Here is a 20,267-nt window from a genome sequence, read left to right on the forward strand (position 1 = left end):
GAGTCATGCAGGTATAATTATAGGTATTTTATTATATTATTCTTCAGCACAGTCTAAACTGAGCCTTTTGTTCTCTGTGTTCTATTTTACTACATATACATTATGCATTTTATTCCATTACATCAAATGGACTATTAGAGTCTGAAAGTCCAAATTGGCCTTTGTCTTTGCCCTTTAATCTGCAGCACATGTGAAATATCTGAGCTCCTCCTGTCTATATAATTAGGTTGCAAAACAGATGACATTTTGCTTTAAAAATAACTATTTCTCTAGCACGCTGCTGTGACCTGATCTCACGCGGTACAGAATGGGATAAAAGAGAAGTAACATATTATATCTTCCCTTTTAAGGTTACTGGGGAGAGTGGAAGGTAAACAAATATAACGTCTTTCATGTTAGAGTTCTTGGCCGTAGATGTACCACAGTAACTGGGGAGCCTGAACTGAAACTTTATGCTTGCTGTGAACACTTATCCCCTGTTTTTCTCAGTCCTAGACACGTGGAAGTCCCTGAGGGTGGAGGGTAGAGTCCTGAATGTTTTCCTCCGAGGTGTGAGCAGCACGTTTCTCTGCTGCATTAGCGTAGTCCCAGGTGCTCTGCTGGCAGATAGATGTGTGGACGCCCAGTCTCTGCCCACAGGCTCCTTAACACCCACTGGTACCCAGACATGCCCACAGGCCACTCCCAGCATCAGCTTTCTCACCTAGCCGCCTTTCCACCTTGCCCCCACTGGTGTGGCTTCCACAACAGCTTTGGAAAGTTTCCATCTCTATCTCACCTGCTTCCCCTCCTCGCAGAGTAGGGGGAGGTGGGGAGAACAGTAGCTGTGCTAGAAGCAACAGCAGTGGGCAAGGGCAAGTTCCTGCTTTCTTTTTAACAGCTTTAATGAGATATGCTGGAGATACAATAATCTGCACATATTTATAGTATATAACTTGATGAGTTTTGTCATATGTATATACCCATGAAACTATCACCACCCTCAAGATAATGAACATATCCATCGATCACCCCCAAATGTTTCCTTGGGACCCATTGGAATCACTCCCCCCAGCTCCTCTCCCTGCCCCTCCCCACCCCCAGGCACCACTGATGGGCTTCAGTTCCTCTACCTTAGCTTGAATTTCCTAGAATTTTATGTAAGTGGAATCATACCATACAGTTTTGAGTAGCTTCTTGCACATAGCATATTAGTTTGAGATTCAGTCTCTTTGTTGCATATATTGATCATTTATTTTTATTTCTAAGTAATAGTCCATTGTGTAGATATACCGCAGTTTGCCTATCCAGTCACCTGCTGATGGACATGTGTGCTGTTTCCAGTTTGGGGCCGTTACAAATCAAAGTGCTATGTATATTCATCTACAAATCTTGTATGGATGTATACTTCCTTTCCTTTTGGGTAAATCCCTAGAACTTCTGACCCACAAACACAGTTTATCTCTCTAGCTTTTTAGGTTTTCATTCATTTCTCTCAGCGATGTCTTATGGTTTCCACCGTCCAGATCTTTCTTTGTCAGATCTATCCCCATGTATTTCATATTTTTATGCTCCTATAAGTGGTGTTTTAAATTTCAATTTCTAGTGGTTTGTAACTACTGTATAGAAATAGAGTTGATTTTTGTCTGTTAATCTTGTATCCTATCACCTTGCTGCACTCACTGATTCTAGTTGCCTTTTTTGTGGATTCTGATAGATTTTCTACATAGATGATCATGTAGTCTGCAAACAAAGACAGTTAAACTTCTTTTTTTCCAGTCTCAATACCTTTCTTGAATGAGCTTTGATACTTTACATCTTTCAAGAAGTTTGCCCATTCTTCCAAGTTGCCCAATTTACTGGTGGAAAGTTTCCTTATCAACTTTTTGAGATCTATAAAAACTGTAGTGAGGCCCCCTCTCTCCTTCCTCACACTGGTAATTTGTGTCTTCTCTCTTTCTTTCCTAATCAGTTGTGCTAGAGATTTATCAGTTCTATTGATCTTTTCAAGGAACCATCTTTGGGCTCTGTCTGTCATCCGCCGAATCCGTGCCTAACGCAAGGGAGGTTTTAAGCTGCTGCTGCAGCAGCCCACGGCACCATCTTTTGGTTTCATTGATTTTTCTCTATTATTTTTAGTTTTCTCTTCCACTGATTTCTGCTTTTATGTTAATTTTTTCTGTCTGCCGTTTAGTCTTTAATTTGTTTATCTTTTTTAAATTTCTTAAGGTGGAAGCTGAGATTATTGATTTGAGACCTTTCTTGTTTTCTGATATAGACATTGAATGCTGTAAATTTCCTCTGAAATTTTCTTTAGTGGCATCTCACAAATTTGAACATGTTGTGTTTTCACTTTCATTCACTGAAAAACACTTTTCAATTTTCATTTTTATTTATTTTTTGACCATAGGTTATTTGGAGCTGTATTGTTGAGTTTCAAAATATTTGGGAATTTTCCAGATATCTTTTTATAATTGACTTCTAATTTAATTCCCCTGTGTCCAAAAACATACTTTGAATGATGTGACTTCTTTAAAAACCCTTGTTTTATGGGCCAGTATAGGGTCTATTTTGGTAAATGTTTTGTGTGTGCTTCAAAAGAATGTATATTCTGCTGTCATTGGGTTGCGTGTTCTATAAGTGTCACATAGGACAATTTGGTTGATAGTGTTGTTCAAATATCCTACATCCTTACTGGTTTTCTGTCTACTTGCTATGTCAATTATTGAGAAGCGGGTATTTGAGATCTCTAGCTATAATTTGGACTTGCCCATTTTCTCCTGCAGTTCTATCAAATTTTGCTTCATGTATTTGAACTTCTGGTACTAGGTGTAGAAACGTCTTGTATTGTTATGACAATCAAATCACTCCCTTTATCCTTATTAAATATTCTTTGCCACTAACATTTTGGTATGAAATTGATGTAGCCATTCCAGCTCTCATGTTCACTGTATGTTTACTGTTTTCCACACTTACGTTTTCAATTTACTGTTACTTTATATTTGAAGTACATTTCTCCTAGGTAGCATATAGGAATAAAGTCTGACTTTTTAATCTAGTCTGACAATTTCTACCTTTTAAATAAGCATATTCAGACTATTTACATTAAATATGATTATTGGCATGGTTTGATTCAAATGATTTCCTTTCTATATGTTTTCGGTTCTCCTTTTCTCTTGTATCTGCCTTCTTCTGGATTTATTGAATATTTTTAATAATTCCATTTTATATCCTTTGTTGTATGTGGCTTATTAGCTATAACTCTTCATTATTTAGTGATTGCTTTATGATTTATAGTATATACCTTTAAGTTCGTGTAGTCTACTTTCAAGTGATATTATACCACCTCATGTATGTATAAAAACCTTACAATAAGGCATAGGTTTCCCCTGCTATCCAGAGAAGACTGTGCCTATGAAACCTTTTGTAAGCCGAAATGGCATAAAGCAAAGAATCAGTTACCTTTCTTAAAAGTGGAAATCACCTTCAGATTTCTTTTGGTTAAGTGAAAACAGGTACTAATGTAGGTCTTTCATAAAACCAAAATGGTGTAAAGAAAACTTTCAAGTAGTGGAGAAAACCTGGACTTACATTTCCCCACTCCTGACCTTTGTGCTATTGCTGTCAAACCTTGTAGTTTTGCATATGTTATAACCCACACGTTACATTGTTGTTATTTTTGTTTTAACAGCCAATTATATCTAAAGAGAGCAAAATAATAAGGATAAAAAACATGCATTTATTGACATACTTATAATTTCCAAAGCTCTTCCTTTCTTTGTGGGTCTGAGTATGGTGAATTCGTTCAGCTTTTTTAAAGTCTGAAAAAAATGTTTATTTCCCTTTTGTCTTTGATACTTTTGTTGGATGTATAATTCTAGGTTGACGGTTTTCAGTACTTAAAAAATGTTGCTCCACTGTCTCCTTAGTTGTATTTCCAACAAGAAGTCTACCATCATTCTTATTTTTGTTCCTTTACATGTAACATGTTTTCTTCCTCTGGCTGTTTAAGATTTTTCTCATTGTCACTGGTTTTAAGCAGTCTGATCATGATGGGCCTTAATGTAGTTTTCTCTGTGTTTCCCATGCTTGGGGCTTATTGAGCTTCTTGGGATCTGTAGTTTTATAAGTTTTCATCAAATCTGGGAAAGTTCTGGTCATTATTTGTTCAAATATTTTATCTGTACCACCGTCTGTGTCTTCATTTACAGACACTCCAAATACATACATATTAAGATATTTGAAGTTGTCCTACAGCTCTTTTTCAACTTTTTTTGTTCTTTATTTTTAAATTTTCTCTCTGTATTTCACTTTGGATAGTTCAATTATAGATCTCCAAATTCACCACTCTTTCCTTCTGCAATGTCTAATCTGCCATTAATCCCATCTGATGTATTTTTCAAGTTGTACATTGTAGTTTTCATTTCTGTACAGATGCAATTTATGTCTTTTGATATATTCCATGTCTCTACTTAACTTTCTGAACGTTTGAAATACTGTCATAACTGTTTGAGTGTTTTCCTCTGTCTGTTCAAACATCTACGTCAGGCAGTTCTGGGTTGGTTTCAATTATCTCTTCAGTATGCGTCTCATTTTCCTGCATCTTTGCATGCCTGGTTATTTTTGATTGAGTGCCAGACATTTTCATATTTTGTAAAGGTTCTTAAGCTTTGTTTCGGGATACAGCTTTTTGGAAACAGTTTGGTCCTTTCTCGTCTTGCTTTTAAGATTTGCTAGGGGGACCCGGTCAGTACTCAGTGTAGGGCTAAGTGTTTCCCACTACTCAAGTGAAACCCTTCTGGGTACTCTAGTCAGTGGTCCTGTAAATCTTAAAGTTTTCCAGTCTGGCTGTTGAGAACAGGCACTATTCCTGGCCTATGTGAATGCTGTACACTATTGCCTCTAATCTTTTCAGGTGGCTAATTCTCCAGCCTTGGATAGTTTCCATCCATATCTATGCTCATCAGTACTCAGTTGAGTACTTGAGGGGACCTTCTGTAATCCCCTGAGTTCTCTCTTCTCCAGCCCTCTGTCCTGTGAACTGTTGTTTCCCTGGACTCAAAGCTCTGTCTCCTGAGTTCAGGTAGTCCAGCGGGTCCCCCTTCTTGAACCACAGCCTGGAAACTCTCTCTGTTTCCAGTATGATGGGACACAGGCAGTACTCACCTCACTTGCCTCCCACTTCTCAGGGGTCACTGTTCTTTACTGCCTGCTGTCTACTGTCTTACAAACAGTTGTTTTATGTATTTTGTTCATTTTGTGGTTGTTTCAGGTAAGAATCAATCTGGTTCCTGTTCCTTCATCTAGGTCAGAGGTAGAAGTATTCATGAGCAAGTTTCTTAACTTGTCTGAAGGTCTACTTTCTCATCTATAAGAAAAAAAGGACAAGAATACTTAGCTTATGGTTTTACCACAGGAATTAAATGACACTAACGTTTGTGCAGCACCTGGTACTTGGCAGATACTCAGCAAATATAGGGTCTTCCCCTATCTCTGCACCTGGTTGTTACTTCTTCCTGATCTGAGCTTGGATTGTCAAACCTGATTCCTGGCTCAGCTTTAGCTCAGGGTCTCTGATGATCAACCACAGCAGAGAATCCCTCATAGGCCATTCAGATTTAACTTGATCAGTTTCAGAAGCCTCTATCCAAAGACATGTAGGTACAAACCTTATCCTACTTTTATTAGACATACGCCTTTTCTGAAGTCTCATCTAGTTCAACCTACAGGAATTGTCCATTATTTGTAGGATGAATGTCATTAGGTTTTAGGTCAGTGATGTGGTGGACAGTATATAAGAGGACCAGTGCTATTTGTGACCCCATATTGATTTTGTGGGGGTTTCCTACTTCAACCTTTTACTTCTCCTTTTCTTTTTTCCTTAGATTTCCCAAAAAGCTACATGAAGGACAGATGAGTTTGCCAAGACTTAACTACTTCTCTCTCCTCTTGTCTTCTCTGTGGCAGTGTCTGGAGGCCGCAGCCGCCTGCACCTCATTGATCTCGGCAGCTGTGTGAAAGCTCTAAGCAAAAATCGGGAAGGAAGCTCTGGGCTGTGCCTCTCACTGTCAGCTCTGGGCAATGTCATCCTGGCACTTGTCAACGGCAGCAAACACATCCCATACAAGTAAGTGACTCTTCTACTCTGAGAATGTGATGGAGTAAGCATGGTGCCAGAGCTGGTGTAGGACTGTGGACCCAGTGACACCTGGGGACAGGTGTGTCACAGAGAGACAGCCTGGACCACATGGTTAGTTCAGTGCCAGAAACCAGCCTCTGCTTACAAGTGTGTAATGCATGATCTCCCAAATTCAATAGCTATAAAAATATTTAAGTTTATCACAATCCGACTTCAGGCTGCTCAGGTCAGAAATAATAAGTTATCTCAGCTGAGGTCTCCAATCACAACTGCCTTGGTAGATTATTATATAGTCACCATTGTACAGTTGGTTTGTAGTGAGTAGAGCAGGGGCAGCAGTTTGGCTCACCCTGTATTTAGGAGTAGGGATGCAAGATTTAACCAAAGTACAGGATACCTAGCTACACTTGTATTTGAACAAATCATTTCTTAGTATAAATATGCCCCCTGTATCACATAGGATCTATGGGCTTCCTATAGTATATCTGGTAACCCTACTCAGGAGAGTTTACAAAGCTTGGGGAATTATCACCCACCATCGCATGCAAATGTTATTATCCTTCCAAGATCCTTCCCCTCTTCTCCAAGAAGATGAAACTAGAGCTGCTCCTGTGTCTGTACTAGCCAAAGACTTGCCGTGTCATCTGCGCCCATGAATGGCCCAGCCCTGGAGCCACCACTCAGCACCATCACCGTGGCTCTGCTCTGCCGTTGGCTGTTATGTGGTGGCGGGGGGCGCTGGGGCTGGTGGGGGTCCGCTGCTTGTTCAGGCCCCTGCCAGGGTCCAGCTGCTCCTCTCTCCAGCTGTCTGAACTGTCACTCATCACAGGCTGAGGGTTATAGCCATGTATCTTATGCACATCACAAGACTGTGAGAGTGATATGTGTGTGAAGGTTTTTTATAAAAATTATAACCCTATAGCCAGTAACCAATAATGATAATCTGGTTGAGCCTATCATCATCTGTTTAAATGGACTTAATACCTACCTTACAGAGCTGCCATGAGGATTAAGCAAATATACATGGCATCATTTTTTTCTAAATCTGTAAATCATATGACTGTGTTACTGTTGTGTGGGAAGTCAGACAGCTCATCCTATGAAAACCGAGATCCGGGATGAGTCCTGAGCTCACCTCTCCTCTGCCCTGAACTGATGCCAACACTGATTTTATTCTTCACCAGGAGGACCAGTACTGGACTCCACTTTAGGAATTTAAATGACAATTATAATCTTGTCTCTCTCAAGTCTTGAAAGTTGGAATCCTAGTTGGCTAAACCCCAAAATGGTTTTTCTAGCCCCTGTGAGGACCATTTTCTATGAAGAAAAAATGTCAAGTTGAAGGTTTATAAAATTTCATTCAGCATCATTGCTGTAGTTGCATAAACTCAACTTGTGATTATAAAAAGGAAGGAAGGAAGGGAGGCAGGAAGGAAGAAGACAAGGAAAAAGGGAGGGAGGGAAAAGAAAAAAGAAAGGCCTGATGGGACTGCCAGGGAGGGAGGCCTCAGAAAGGAAGTGAAGAGTGATTGGCTGGGGTCCCTGTCTGTACAGAGGGAAGCATGTCTATTAATGCGATAACTGGATAGATCATCATGTAGATAAAATTCCATATACCACTTTATGAGGTCCCTGATTATGTGTCTACATGTCTCACATTTTTCTGCAGAGTGACACCCTTTTATGATTTCAATAAATGTTTGTTGGGTTGATGATGGGAGGGAGGGATGTAGGCATATGGAATTAACTTAGATAAAGTAACTTCCTTTTGGAGAGTTGAGTCTTATTATAAGCATATAGGGAAACATTAAGAATTGTTCTTAGTGATCGTTCAAGTTCTCATGTTAGATGAAACATATTTGTCATCAGCTAGACATAAAGACTGGCCACCTGCCCATTGGGAGGGCTGACAAATGGTGAAACTCCACCCACCATTCTCTGCAGACATCTTTCTGCAGTCAGTTTCAGTTCTAGAGTCTTTTTTCTTACTTTCTGGCTCTGAGGAATGATGATAGGAATGTTTCTATGTCTTAAGTAGGCCAAATGTGGCATCTGTGCAAGACTCAGGCAGAGTTGTCTCTACCATCAGGAACCTCCTGGAGGGTCTTGCAGGCCACCCGTGGCTCAGTACCAGGAGCCATGGAGGCCTGGCTGTCAGCCAGCTCTGTCCTCCCCAGAACATTCACTTGCTGTGCACCTGTGTAGTCCCAAGGCCCGTTGTTGTGTATAAGCTTTAAAAGATCTGTGCTGTAATATTGTCTCAGATGTTCAGCACAGCATAGATTCAATATTTGGTATCTGCAAATCACATGTGCAAAGTGATTGATTCACTAGAAACTGTCCTCTTTTGAGGTACAAGAAGATAAGGCAAAGATTTACCCCAATTGCCCAGCCAGTTGGTGGCAGCATCAAACTGCATCACTTTTCAGGGCTGCGGAGCTCTTGCCAGTTGTGCCTACGTTGCCAATCCGCTCCCCCAACATCATCAAGCTCAGTAACGTATTTGCTGTCTTCATTCTGCACAGCATGAGGTCCTTGGCACAGTAGGAGGGCCCAGATTTCTTTTACCAATTCATTCAGCACTCTGAAGCTGCGTTAAGCAGCATTTTGTTAGCATACTAAACACCTTTCACTGTCAGACCTTGTCTTCGCAATAGGTTCCTTAGAGAGGGGGGTTTCCTGTCCTTGCACATCCTCTTATTCCTGCTCACTTACAGGAAAATACAGAAAACCAAACTCCACATTTGTTACCCTCCCTGAACCTCCCAAACACACAAAACCCCACTACCTCCTCATTTGTCACCCTGGACAACTCTGTGCTTGGAACCTGCGTTACTTCTGTTTGTTTCTGGGAAATTAAGTGGAATGTGCACAGAGGGGAAAGAGCCTGCCCTCATTTCTCTTTGTCATTGTGCCAGACTATCTGTCATGTAAGCAAGCGGGAAAGTGAGTTTGGATTCATTACCCGTCCTAGGCATTCCCATGGGCACCCTCCTTGTGCCCTGACTGGTTTTGACTTTGCAAATGATATTGCCTTTGGAGATGACAGACACAGGCGCGCAACAGGGTCGCAGCCTCAGCCATTACATAGCACAGGCTTGGCAGCCAACCCAAGAGCCATAAATCCTCCTAAATGGTGACACCATTCAGAAAAGGACAGGCGGGGCGACCACCAAGGGCTCCAGCCCCCTACTCACTTCTGCATTGATAGGCTGCAAAAATTACTCTCTGACTTTGGGGAACTTCTTGTCTGGGGAAATCTGTTGTAGTCCTGGGCATTTTGACAATGCATTCACACATCTTCTTCCATTGCTCATTAAAGGAATTTGCTGCTCCTCACCACTCTTGGGGCACCAAGGTAATAGATGCCTCCCCATTTGGTAGATAAGAAAAAGCAGGCAGACGCACTGAATGCCTTCCCATGCCAAAGGCCAGTGCTGCAGGCACACCTGGAGCTGGCCCCCAGATGGACCCAGCCATGTGAACTCAGCTGCAGCTGAAGGGCTAGCATGGCCTAGCTGATCTGCAGGCCTACAGTCTTTTCAGAGTTGGAAATTGCAACCATTACCCAGTTCTCTCAAAACAGAATTTTTGGTCCCTTTTCAATGTTGTCATGTAGGGAGTACAAACCCTTAGGAAGCATGCCCTTCAGACAGTGATACATCAAGCCCTGAAGTATTTACCTTCAGTTACAACTGTTACTCCATTTGGATTTGGAGAAATAATTACTTTAACAGGTCAAACAATCTCTTTGCTTATTTGCCGACAAGATGCTTGTACTCTGTTTCTAAAAAACAGATATTTTATATATCTTGGCTTCCATTTAACAGGAGGCCCTGGAAAATCACTCTGTGACCCTCTGATGTTGTGTCTGAGACTCTTCCTAAGTCAGCTTGAAACATGTCTCTGAAAATCACCCGTGGAGTGGTGCTCCATGCCTGTCTTTCCCAGATTTGGGCTGTGGCTCGGACCAAGGCCCAGTCCTTGTTTGATCGAATCAGTCCCTGCCATGCTCTGGAGCTCAGACAGCATGCTGACCTCCTGGTTCTCTCCTCCCTGTGGGAGACCCACTGGGAGAAGCAGGTGCTGCCAGAGGATCTGTTCTCAGGAGCTTCAGGTGCACAGACACCACCCCGTGTAGGCCCACGGGCAGAAGCCTCTATTCCACAAGACTGAGAAGGAGCCCACCACCAGGGGCTGGAACAGGAGCGCTTTTTCCTCCTAAGGCCCTGGTGAGGAGTCAGGAACCAAAGATGTTTTTAAGAGCATAGCAGCATCAGAGCACAGCCACTCATTCCATCTGGCGAGTAGCTCTGGAAACTCAAGTCGGTGACTTGTGGAGAAGTGACATTTTATAAGTAGAGGCTGTTTTTAAAAAATGTTAACACCTCTTCTCATCCATGCGGACTGTGGTGCCAGGTCTGCAGACAGTATGCAAGGCAGCAAGCCTGAAATGCCCAACGCCTTTCTAAGACTTGCATCTCTGAGGAGTGCAGATAGATATTCCTTCTCCTTACTTGGAGAAATACTTTCTCCTAGTGGTCATTTGCATCATCTCTGCTTTCCCAGAACTGGAGACGTGCTCCATGTCTGGGAACCTAGGGAAAGGAGCTAATGATTGATGTTAGGCCCAATATTCAGTTTCCCTGATTCACATAGGAGATGAAAGGTTTGTTTCTCTGGACTTGAATGTATATTTCATTTATACTTAATATGGAATTAAATAGATATTTTCCAGGAAGAGTGCAAAGCACTGTCGACTTTCCAGATTTGCTTCAGATAGCATGTAATGGAGAGATGTTCTGTGTAACCTTTGTTGGGGGGGGGGTGAGAAAGAGAGATGAGAGACACACATATTTAGCAGCCTTTAAACATACATTAATGCTGTATTATCTCCTCCTGATTTACAGGGAGAACATCAATTTAGAACTATTTGCACAAACTCCAGATCCCTGTTTATAGCATTCTCTGTTTAGAAATAAACCAAAGTCTCAGGTTGCCAGGCAACTGTAGCACTGATAGTTCTTAGTAATCCTACTTCAAAAATATTCACTTTGGTACATTTTAATGATGATTGGGCAGCAGAAGAGTGAGTTCAGAAAGTCACCAGGACATGTAAGTCCCCCTTTTGTGAGATTTTAGCATTCTTACTTTCTTCTGTTCTTCCCTCCTTGCTTATTTGCCTCCCTGGCTAGTGGTTTCCTCATATTAGTTACGGAAATTCCCGGAGATTGATATTATTTTCTTAAGAGTTGAGATAGCAACTACCAATAAATGAATTCTGCCAGGTTTATTCCAGAACCACCTGAGTCACTCAGGGAGAAGTGTGGCTGTCTGGACACCAGCTGGGGCCACAAGCCTGGGTGCAAGTGCTGGCCATGTTACCACTGGTCTGACTCACAAACTCCACACCATCATCCTGCTTATTCATAAAAGAACCACTTTCTGCCCCCTCACCAAACTGGGAGCAGATTATCAGGCCCCCACTTCAGTCCTCATCTCTTCGCAGCAAACTGCACTGTATATTTTTCTTTGTCCTCATGGCTGGTCCTCCTTGGGTGGTGGGCCATGTAGTTTGAGGACTGGGTAGAAATCCAGAGGTATCTTCAGTTATCTTTTGGCTTTTCAAGAGGATTTCTTCTTTTATGGCCAATTTCTGAGATTACCAATGAAACTCTTTTCTCTCCAGATTCTTAGCTAATTGGCAAATAGGTTCAAAAGTATAGCTGGGAATCAAAACCCTCTATCTGCCTAATCCTAGCAGAGGGCAAGGATGTCTCCTTCTGTCTTTCACAAGCACAGACCCCAGGACTCGAGTGGGTAGAATCAGGTCAGCAGAGCAGTGGGAGCTGTGGGGGCTTCCACGGTTGGCAGGTTAGACAGGCAACTAGTAACTGGCACTTGTGAAGTCTTACCCAGGCAGCCATATGGCTCAACTGGAGAAGACAACATGTGTGACTTGCAGGGAGACGGACAGACGGACAGACAGACAGCACTGGGCTGCACCTGCCCAGGGTCATGTTTATCAGCCTCACCAGTCAGACCTCTTTCCTGCTCTGGGAACAAGTGAATAAAAGGGCAGACAGAAAGGTAGAAACTTTTTTTTCTCAGTCTTTCCAAGCAGATAGAAGTTCCTAATTCTTATGGACTTGCTGGGTCATAGGCAGAAGGAGAAAATAGTTTCCAGTACTTATTTTCTGGCTTTTCAGCTACATTCCAAGTAGTTAGCATGGTGCATGCATGAGCTCCAAAAAGGCACTATTTCACACACTACATTTTCATTGTTCTATTCGTCTGTTGATGGACACTTGGCACCGTCACCTTTTTATCCATTCCTTGATTTTAAAAGTGTGCATCTCTTTGTAATTACCTTTTGTTAAAATGGAAACCTCATGCATTTATTCAACAATAGTTCATATGCCTAAAAACATAGAAGGCTACTGCCTGATACAGACATTTAATTTAGAGGGTCCAACACTAAGTCTTCTGCACAAGGAGAGGAGTAACAGATGAAGTGAACGGCTTCCCCTGCAGCTCCTCTCAGTGAGCCCATCGGGCTGTGCCAGGGGTCAAAGGCCGCTGCACCCCTGGGGGCATCTGTGTGCCCTACTGACCAGTGTGCCATTCAAATATTTAAAGATACAAGTTTTTCATATATTAAGGCCTTTAAATACCAGCCAAGTACCTCTGGTACTCAGACAGTGATGTGTTCCGATGCAGAAGTAAAATGTGACCGTGTTGGATTTCCTGACACTGTATTATTCCAAGGAGATTTTTCCAGTCTAACCTTGGTGATACAAATTTCACCTTACACTTCAGATTCTAAGTGATACATAATACATAGAGCTGAATTCCATTATTCGCGGAGCCCAGTGCTGTTCTGATCAGCAAGGCGGATTCTAGCCCAAAGGGCCTGGCAAAGGAGCTGAAGGGACTGATTTTGTTTCAAGTCTAATGGAAGCTACCAAACATATACAGGAAATAATTTGAGAAATACATGGCCTAATATCTATAAGTTCTTTTACCCATTTATTTATTCACAAATATTTATTGGCCCCCTACATTATGCAAGGACTAAGCATAGCAGAGAAAAGCTCAGATGGTCTCCACTCTTGGACAATCTGTGGGGTGACTCAGACCAAAACAACCAAGTCCAGTACCTGAGAAGGGGTGAACAGCCGTGCTCCACCACCATGGAAAGAGGGGCCCAAGTAAGGCTGAGGGAAGCAGAAAGACCGTAGTAAAGGCTGTCTGGGCAGAGGCGGGGATTCTGAACCCTCTCCTCATCTATGCCACTCGTTCTCTCCATCCTCACTCATCTGTGTTTTTCAGTTTCCTGCAGTCCATCCTGGAAATGCCAGAACCGTGCACAGCTGCCCTGTCATTTGCTGTAATCATGTGACTACTGCCTGACACAAATCATGATAGACTACTGAGCCGAATGCAAGACTCCAAACCCATAGCTAATTGTTATCTTTAATGATAACTAATCATCATATCACCAGCCATGTTGCTACCAGAGGAAAACAGCCAAAGGGGGAGGACTATGGTTTAGTCCGGGGCCCATGCACGAGAGCTCAGATGCCCTTGGGCACCCATAGGGCTCTGTGATTACTCAAGGATAGCTTGATTTAGAACAATTAGGCATTAGAAGGGATGGAGCATACAAATGAGTTGGGGCCTCATTCATTAAGACACTGTCTTGAACATTAATAGAGCCTCAGAGTACCCAACCATAAATTCTCACCTGTTTCACAACTGGTTCAGGCTCAACTGAGCATGAATAGTACTTTTTTTGTCCATGCAAATGAAGTGATAATTTATTTCATGTATAATTGAACAATTTTCAAATAGTTATATTCATGGAGCAGTTAAGTTGTACCAAATTGTCTAATGTACCAGTAATTCATTAAGACAGTTAAATTTCATGTGGATATCATAGAGAACTGAAGAGGGAGAGAGATAGTAAATGTGTTACTAGTTTGCATGGTAGACTTGAGACTTTATGATAGTCGTTAGGGACAACCACCGCAATCGCTATTTCTCTTGGTTTGTCCTTATTGCTCTTACCCCATTCCACACCAGTGTCCTGTAGGATAGGGTAGAGTTCAAACCCTTCTGTAGCCTGTGAAGCTCTTCATAATTTGGGCCACGCTCTCCTTTCTGATCACAGAAATGGTGTCCAGTCTCCTGAACCCTGCAGGCCCTCTCATGGCCCAAGCTTTGTGGATGCTGTTGCTCATGCTCACAATGGCTTTGTTCACCATTCATTCGATGAGTAGTCATCAAGAATGGCTGTATTTTAATTCTGCCCTGTGTTTCCTCCATTTAATGAGTTTCTGCCTATTTCTCTTACATGTTTTTCAATTGTGAAATGTGCCATATATACAGGTGTAGAAATGTATCTGTCCAGTCTATATGATAAAAAATCAAATATCTATGTGTGCCTGCCACCCAGGTTAGGAAGCGGAACGTCTCAATGCCTTAGAAGACCCCTGGGCACCTTCTGTGATTGCCATACCCTCCCACCTTTCTCAGAGGTCACCACTGTGCTGAGTTTTGTGTTTCTAACCCCCTGCTTGCCTTACAGGTTATACCACCTGAATTTGTGTCCCTAAAAAAAAAAAAAAAACATAGTTTCATCTGTTTTTGAATTTTACATAAGTGGAATCATATTCTCTTCCTGGTTTTTCTATAACACTGATATTGTGTTTGAATTATTTGTTACATACTTGTCTCTTACCGTGTAAGCTCATCAAGATAATGATAGAGTCTTTTTCTTCAGGTTCCTTATTATTTTTGCATTAATTTAAATTAAATCAACCTTACCTAAACCTTAACTCCTCAGTAGCAGATATGAGTCAGACATCTGCTTTTAAGGTTTTGGTCACCTGCCTCACTACCAGGAGGCCACCTTTGGGCCACCAGACTTGCTCTATGGCCATCAGAACCTCATTCTCAACTCATCCAAAGTATCTTTTTGTGTAATTGTCAGCTCTTGGGGGTGTGGAAAACCACTGAAGTTATGGCCCTACATCCTAAATCAAATATATTCTCTTTATCAAATTGTTTTGACAACTTCTTAAGCATCTATCATGTATAAAGTACTATTCTAAGCATTAGAGTTGATGCACAGAGCATACAGACCAGAAGGACAGGAAAAACCAGGACACAAATGAGAGTGGGGGACATAAGGCAGCCAAGTCACATCACGAAGTACATTCAAGGGAGAGTGAGACGTTGCAGGGGCTGGTCTGTCAGTGCCTGTGTCTTCTGTGGCACTAATAAATAACAGTAATAAATACAGGATACAATATAGATTCCTAATTACCACTACCACTTTCCAAATGGCTAGAATTTGGTAGGAGCAAATATATCTTAGAGTTCATCTAAGAGGTAGAGTTGCTCCAGCTGCCTCTTTGTAAGGATCATTTATTGCATGACTTTGAGTTGCAGCCCTAAGGATCTACGTTTAGGGAAGCTCCAGGAATGCATGAGAACTCGAAGGAAAGGCTGCCCTGTGGCTAGTTAGTATCCCCAGATACAGGACTGGCGGCTCATCTTGACACAATGACGATAATTTCGAACTACACATGGAAGACGGTGTGCCCTGGGGCCAAGAGGACAGTTAGGCCTTGTGTGGCTGTGGCTTCATCAGCTCTTGTGATTAGCCTTTTGCAGTGAGATGCAGTCTTTCCTGTTTAAAGCCCAGGAAGGTACTTGCCAGCCCTTCCTACTTCTGGTGAATTCAGCCTCTGCCCTCTTGAGGGAAATAGACTGATCCACAGCCCAAGAGCCCTCCCCACGGGGGCAGCCCAGTTCTGAAAAATCAAACCTCCCTGCTTGATTTCTTAACTGGAATAAGGAAACCCTTCTCGGCCCCTGTTGACAATTTCCTTTGGAAAAGGAGAAAAGCCACCTTTAAAAACTGTACGATTTGACCTTTCCAAAAGCCAAAACCTTTTCCTCACCGAAGTTACTCATTTGAGCCTGTAATTTGTAAATGAAGAGAACTGAGTGATTATTCCTCTAAAAGCCTTTCAGATGGAGCCAGAATAACCCTTTTGTCATTAAGCCCTCTGTTCAAGGACCCACTTAAGGGCCCATTTCACACGGTCTTGGAACCATGGGTATTGTGCAAAAGCAATTTATGAGTATTGTTAGGTACAAGTCCACATCTATACAATACAAATACTCTCTTTTAATCTTCAGCTCAACCTTAGAGGCAGATTCTATTGTTTTTCCCATTTTATAGATGAAGACACTGAGTCACAGAAAGGTCAGGCACAGCACCTGCTGTTACATGCACAGTAACTGGAAAGCTGAGACTGGAACTCAGGTCATGGGGCTCCAGAGCCTGCCCTTTCAATCACCATGCTATGCCCTGGGACTTGGTGCAGGGACAGCCCAAAGAATCCAGCCAGGAGGTGCAGGGCTAAAGCCTAGCTTCTCACTTGCCCTCTGTGGGACATGACCTCCAGGTTCCACCTGTGAAATGCAGAGGAGATGAAAGGTTTGTCTTAAGGAATGAATGGAAGAATGCCAGGTAAGGCATCTGGTGCCCAGAGAGGTGCCACAGAGATGACATTGACCATGATCTGCCAAGTCTCTTCCAGAATTGGTATCAGGCCTTTGGTATACAGTACAGACCCCCACACAAGGAGTCCAGACTTAGAACTTGACTGTGACCTCCTAGCTTTGTTTCATAGAATGTGGTACCAAAGAATCCAAGTTTGTGAGCCGTTCTCCCTGGTGGCCTCTTGGTTCTTGGGTTCTCAGGCCCATAGCCTGCATCTCATGACGCATGAAAACACAGTCTGTGGGTACACTCTCCAGGGGTAGCTAGACTTTTCTCAGGCTGTCCCCATATTAAACCCACTGCCCTCTGTCCTGTTCCTCCAGGACCAAAGAGATGTGAGTGAGCTCTAACCAGTTAGAGAGGAGGTGAAACACCTGTGTGCCACAGCATGCATCCAGACAGAGGGCCGGGTGTGTCCCTGCGGAGTCCAGCCTGGCTCTGGGTTCTCTGCCCTGTGCCCACGCCAGGCTGGCTTCATCACTTCCACTCTGCATTTTCTGTACAGATGTTTGCTTTCCATTGCACTAATTCCGCTCTTTATGATTCCCTTCCGCTTCCTTTCGTTTACTTACTTTTCTATATCTCCTATCAGAAGGTGGTTACTTAGCTTAACAATTTGCACCCTTTCATGTTCTATAATAGAAGCACTTAATTCTACACATTACCCACTAAGTATTGCTTCACCTGGATCCTTAAGTTTTGATAATGACAATTCTTTTCACCATCATTCTTTCAAAACAGTTTCTATTTTCCATTGTAATTACTCTTTCAATCGTGGGTTCCTAGGAAGTAGTTACTAGTTTCCCAGGAAGTTGTTTGCCAGCTCCTTTGGAGGCTTGCTCTGCTAGGGCAGGTACAGAGCACCTAGGGTTATTTGACCCCTGTTAGAGGAAGCCTTTCCGGGGCCTCTGTCTATAAACCAGGAGGGCTTCCCACCTGCCTGAACACAAATTATTCTTGGTCCTATGGGACAGCCTACCCCCTTCTGCACCCACCCCCCTGCTCTCTCTCATGCGCTGCTGCGCTGTCTCCTCTCTTTCTTCCTTTCTGCTATTGCTCTGAAAATTTTACCTCCCTGAGCCTCCCCACATTCTGAGCTTTGTCTCCTCATCTCAGCAGGGTGACTGCCCAGCTGTTTGAGGCCCCTTGTGTTCTGTGGCCTGCAAACCACCCACCAGGCAGTCAGTGGGGCCACTGGAGGCTCGCCTCACTTGTTTCCCTCAAAAATGATCTCTCCCTGCTGCTAGTGCCTAGTATCCCAAACCCACTTTTTCTAATATTTTGTTTGATTTCCTAATTGTATACGACTAGAGGGTAAATCTTAGTTGCTGTTTTTCCAACATGGGTGGAAGCAGACATTGATCATTCCTGATCATTTTCTTGTTTATTTCTTTAAACATCTTAATTTCCTTAGACATGTTCATCAACTTTTTGTTATTTCTTTGTAATCTCTGTTGGAACATCTCCCTCTGCCCTCTGTTGTTTCCGCTGGGCTTTTCTCATGGTGCCTTGGATCTTTGTTTACTTTTGCCCAGGGGCCATGTATTTTCATTGGCACTTTATTTATGAGAATTCCTTGAGACCCGGGGATAAAGATGGTTTACTTTAGCATTTGTATTTACTTCTCCTGGGTGCCTGGGATCACAACCAGTTGAGGAGAATCGACATTAAATTCTCAGCTTGAAATATTTTGGACCACCCAGATATGCAGAATTAAGGCTGCAGACCTGTGTTAATCCAGCCTGTGCTTCCTAAGTGTCAGGACAATTTCTTCTCTGCCCAGTGCAGAATTTCAAGACCAATGTGTCTCGTATCTGGGAGAGAGGCAGTGGGTGAGGGGGATTTTTCTCTTGAAATCCTCATGTTGGGCAGGCTTTGGGCTTTTCCATTTTCCAGAGAAAACTAAGCTACATTTTACCTGGTTGGGCAAATGCTTAGGGTAAAGCAAGCCTATGTTCTGCTGCTTCTCTGGAGTTCCCAACTTCACTTACTTTTTTGGCCTGAAAATCCCTAACTTTTTTACCAGCTCAGCAATGCATTTAACAAGATTTGTGAAACTGTCTTATCCATGACGTTTGTTTGTCCATGATGTTTAACTGGATAAGAAGGTGTTTTGGGGTACCTAGACTATCATACTGCTTTTTGCTATTTCTCTGTATCTTTCTGTTACACATCTCTCCCTGTTCTAATTCTAAGTGAGGGAACCCTATAATTTACTGTCCAAACTGGGACACTTTTGAGAGTTAAAAGGGGTACTTAATATTATTTTCTAGCAAATCCATTTGTATTACCATAGAATACAATAGTTCTATTGCCTATAGTTCTATTCAAAACATACCTCCAAAAATATTTTCTTACAGAAAAATTCATGTGTAACAAAGTAAAAAAAATTTTTTTTTAATTCTTCGTATTGTTTATAAGGCCGTTTAAATAAAATGAGCAGAATAATTATTCTTGATACACCTTTGTGTGTTGTGACTGTTTTTACCATATTTATGCCTAATCTCATGTCAATGGTATTTTTCTTAAAACTTTATTTTTCTTCTAGTATTATCTTAGGGCCACAGTATTTCTCTTCCATTATCTGATTGCCTACTTATATATTTGTATATATGTGTGTGCACATGTGTGTTTATATGTAGAACTATCTATATATTTCCATTTCCATAACTACAGTTTCTATTTCTCTTGGTAGAATACCACAGTCTGGCTGAAAATAATTAAGAATTTGTGTGCACCACAACCAACAAGTTCAATTCAGTGGAATAAGTTTCTCAATTCAATAAGAATGTTATGTATTAAATTTTCAAAAGATTTCCCCCCAGGTCAGTTTCCAAAGCCCCATTATAGACTTTCAAATGTTAATTTCTTATACTATTTATTGCTTGCTAAAATGCATTTAGTTCCTCCCTTGCTTTTGCAAGAATATATTTCAGGGTCCTCCCTGTTTGCAAGTTTTGTTTTACTCAGTAATTGCACTTCCCTACAAGCTGAGCTTTTCATTTTGCTGAACATGCGCTGATAAATTTACAACTTATTTGAACAAAGTGCCCTCAAAATTTAGAAGACCTGTTCTCAAAACCCCACTACATTTTGTAGAGCACATAGGTAGATTCATAAAGTATGTTTGAAGTTAACAGCTGTCTAACTTAGCAGCTTCCTGTTATTAAGCTAGTTCTTTAAAGTTTCAAACGCTTCTCACACCCAGTTGATGACAGACAGCAAGGAGAGAGGCTCATTCCCTCATGAAATAGTATTTATTTAACATAAACTTCATCACAAAATTTCTGTAGTTCAGTTACACTAACTCTATGTACGTAACTTCTGAAAATTTTGCCAACTACAGCTTGTACTGCTCTGGGTGACTGAGCCGGGTTTGAGCACAGTTCTAATAGCGTGTGTGCAGAGGCTGACCAGCCACACTTGCTTCAGGACAAGCTCCCTGCTGGGTTTGTAGGAACAGGAGGACCTGGAGTGCTAATTCCTCACTGTGTATATTGTGTGCATTGCTAAAAGACCGTGGAAGGCTGCTTAGCTCTTCCCATCCCATTTTTTAGTCTTAATAATTCT

At 42.1% G+C, this 20,267-nt stretch overlaps 1 protein-coding gene across 3 annotated transcripts in view; it reads left to right on the forward strand.

The window, feature by feature from the left end:
* KIF26B (kinesin family member 26B) overlaps positions 1 to 20,267 on the forward strand; it is a 425,993-nt gene that overhangs the window by 380,283 nt on the left and 25,443 nt on the right. For all 3 annotated transcript variants that reach the window (XM_037013695.2, XM_037013694.2, XM_037013696.2), the window contains one exon: positions 5,947 to 6,106. In XM_037013695.2, coding sequence (XP_036869590.2) covers positions 5,947 to 6,106 — 160 coding nt within the window. The remainder of the gene's footprint in view (positions 1 to 5,946; positions 6,107 to 20,267) is intronic.

This window comes from Manis javanica, chromosome 11, assembly GCF_040802235.1.
Source record: "Manis javanica isolate MJ-LG chromosome 11, MJ_LKY, whole genome shotgun sequence".
Classification (NCBI taxonomy): domain Eukaryota; kingdom Metazoa; phylum Chordata; class Mammalia; order Pholidota; family Manidae; genus Manis; species Manis javanica.